We start from the raw sequence: 2,654 nt of genomic DNA, 5'->3' as shown, positions 1-2,654 counted from the left end.
TGCGTGTCGGATTTGTGTAGCTCCTCAGTCCTGCTGCACATCGACGAAATCCCGCAGTTTGGCAACGCCTCCCGTGAGCTCTTCATCAAGTCCAGCTGCTACAGCGTCGTCTCGGTGACGGTCCACGAGTGCGGCCACGCCATCGGCTGGGGTTTCTCGTCCGAGCAGAAGAGCATCTATTTTAGCGTGGTCTACAAAGAATCCGTGGACACGCCTGAGGAGCAGACCAAGGTAGCAAACACATTTTTTTTTTATCTTTCTAATTCATTTCAGTGGGAGTTTTTTGTCCATGTGACCTTGTCTATGGGAGGTGTGAGCTCAGTGGTTAAGGGGTTCGAATCAGGGGTTCAAGCCCCGGTATCGCCAGCCACTTTTGGGGTCCTTGAGCAAGGCTATTACCTGTCTGTGCTCTAGGGGCGCTGTATCACGGCTTACCCTGCGCTCTGACCCCAGTTCCTGTGACAAGTCAAAAAAGCACCTTCTTACCTTTTTTTTTACCTATAAGTCATTTCTGCGTAGGTCCTGATCCCCCTGACGCGGTGTAACGCACACAAGGAGACCATCCAGGGCCAGCTCAAAGCCAGAAACCCAGGAGTCTACACGCTCATCTTTGACAACTCCTACTCCAGGTACAAAGAACACAAAGACACAAAATGTTTAAACTAGTCAACTATTGAATTGATAAATTGGTCAGATGAATCTTGAAGTGTAAGGCATCAGATCAACCAATGATAAACTAGTTCTCTAAAACAGGTCAAAGGTGAATCTCGTGAACCTTCAACTGGCAAAAAAAACGTCAAAAATTTGTTCTAGCTCTTAAATTTACGTTTTACGCTTAATAGTAGAGTAAAAATCCGTTTACGAATAAAACGTCTAACCGTCCGTTTATTCCCGTTTCACTATTTACATCACTATGATTTTACGTTAAGATCATGACGTTTAAATCCTGCTTGTGATCTCTAGGTTCATCTCAAAGAAAGTCAACTACCACTTGACCACCGAGAAGCCCGTCATCTATGATGGAAGCGACTGCCTGTAAATGGATTTTCTTGCTGTTTATTTATTTTTTGTCTTTTCTGCATTTTTAAGTATTTTACCCTCAGGCACGTGAGTCTTTCAGGTTCCATTTGGTTTCTGAAAAAAAATTAAAGCACTAACGGAACGAGACGCCGCATTCCCCCTCGAGCACTCTGAGGGTTTTCACACTTCTGCATTAAGGCCGTGTTCGTTATTATCGATGCGGCTTTTTGGCCTTAATAATGTGTTCCTTTCCTTTCAATTTTTAATCACGCCACTTTTTAAACAGCACGTCGTATTAGACGTGAAAGCAGCGCTGCACACTACATCACCGATTTGCTGCTAATGGGAAAATAATACGATACAGACAAAAGTATTGGGATTTTCAGCCATATGTGGTTCTTCCTCAAACTGCTCCTACATAATTCTACAGGACGTCTTTAGATGTGGGAGCATGAAATTATCCCTTCACTTGAACTAGGAGACCCAAAACCTGTCCCTTTATCATTATCATAATGCCTCTGTGCACAAGGCCAGCTTCATTAAGATCCGCTTTATACAGTATTGTTTGGAGTGGAAGATCTTGAGTGGCCTGATATAGTGGCCTCCACAAGCACAAGAGGATATCTCTCTCTCTCTCTCTCTCTCTCTCTCTCTCTCTCTCTCTCTCTCTCTCTCTCTCTATATATATATATATATATATATATATATATATATATATATATATATATATATATAAACAGATAGTTCCCGAAGTTACCATGGTTCAACTTTTTTGATATCACGATGACTATAGAGATACGACATAATTGTAATATAAAGTTTCACGTGGCAGGCACATAGCAGCGTAAACTTCCCCCTCCACTCGCAAATCGCCCACTGTCACAGATATATACTGTAAAGTTAATATATTACATATACGTTATACACACACACACACACAGGGGTATTTTCCAATTTACAATCGCAATGCGTTGCTATGACCCCATTGTAACCTGAAAATGTTGTAAGTAAAGTCATTGCCTGGTCTACCCAGGAGTCTAAAACATGATCAGTATGGGCTAGTAATAATTTAACAAATTACAGTACACTACCGTAATGTATAATATATATATCAGATAGCGGAGGGCGGAGCCAGACTGTTTCAGTGTCCTGCGATGCCGACACAATGGAGAGAGACAAGCAAAAATTAAGCTAGTATAATGTAACAAATTACAGTACACTACCGTAATGTATAAACTTTACAGTATATATGTATATATATATATATATATATATATATATATATATATATATATGTGTGTATGAGGCGTACATGTATGTATATGTGTATATATATAATAGCAGAGGGCGCAGCATCCTGCGTAGTAAGTTGGAGAGAGCTAAAATTGGGTTTTAAAACACCAAAAAACACACCAATAAATACGCGCTCAAACACAGATCATTTAACTCTGTCGACCGCTAGCGACACGCGACTCATTAAAATGGCGTGTGAAAATTTTTATATTTATTTTAAAAAGTCGAACCATCATAACTCAGGGATCAGGAATATACAGTATATATATATATATTTTTTTTTTTTCCCTCCAGATATTTTTTAATGTACGTTCGTATATGTTTGGAAAAAAACGGAATCA

The 2,654-nt window shown here is 40.0% G+C and overlaps 1 protein-coding gene across 2 annotated transcripts in view; it reads left to right on the top strand.

The window, feature by feature from the left end:
• fyco1a (FYVE and coiled-coil domain autophagy adaptor 1a) overlaps positions 1-1,626 on the top strand; it is a 27,752-nt gene extending 26,126 nt beyond the window's left edge. For both annotated transcript variants that reach the window (XM_083521345.1, XM_083521344.1), the window contains exons 17-19: positions 21-231; positions 520-629; positions 964-1,626. In XM_083521345.1, the coding sequence (XP_083377471.1) occupies positions 21-231; positions 520-629; positions 964-1,039 (397 nt within the window). In that variant the 3' untranslated portion in view covers positions 1,040-1,626. The remainder of the gene's footprint in view (positions 1-20; positions 232-519; positions 630-963) is intronic.
• The last annotated feature ends 1,028 nt before the right edge of the window (positions 1,627-2,654 follow it).

The sequence above is a fragment of the Silurus aristotelis genome (genome assembly GCF_946808225.1).
Source record: "Silurus aristotelis genome assembly, chromosome: 19".
Classification (NCBI taxonomy): domain Eukaryota; kingdom Metazoa; phylum Chordata; class Actinopteri; order Siluriformes; family Siluridae; genus Silurus; species Silurus aristotelis.
The sequence above is the reverse complement of the archived record's forward strand: the minus strand, read 5'-3'. Positions and strand labels throughout refer to the sequence as shown.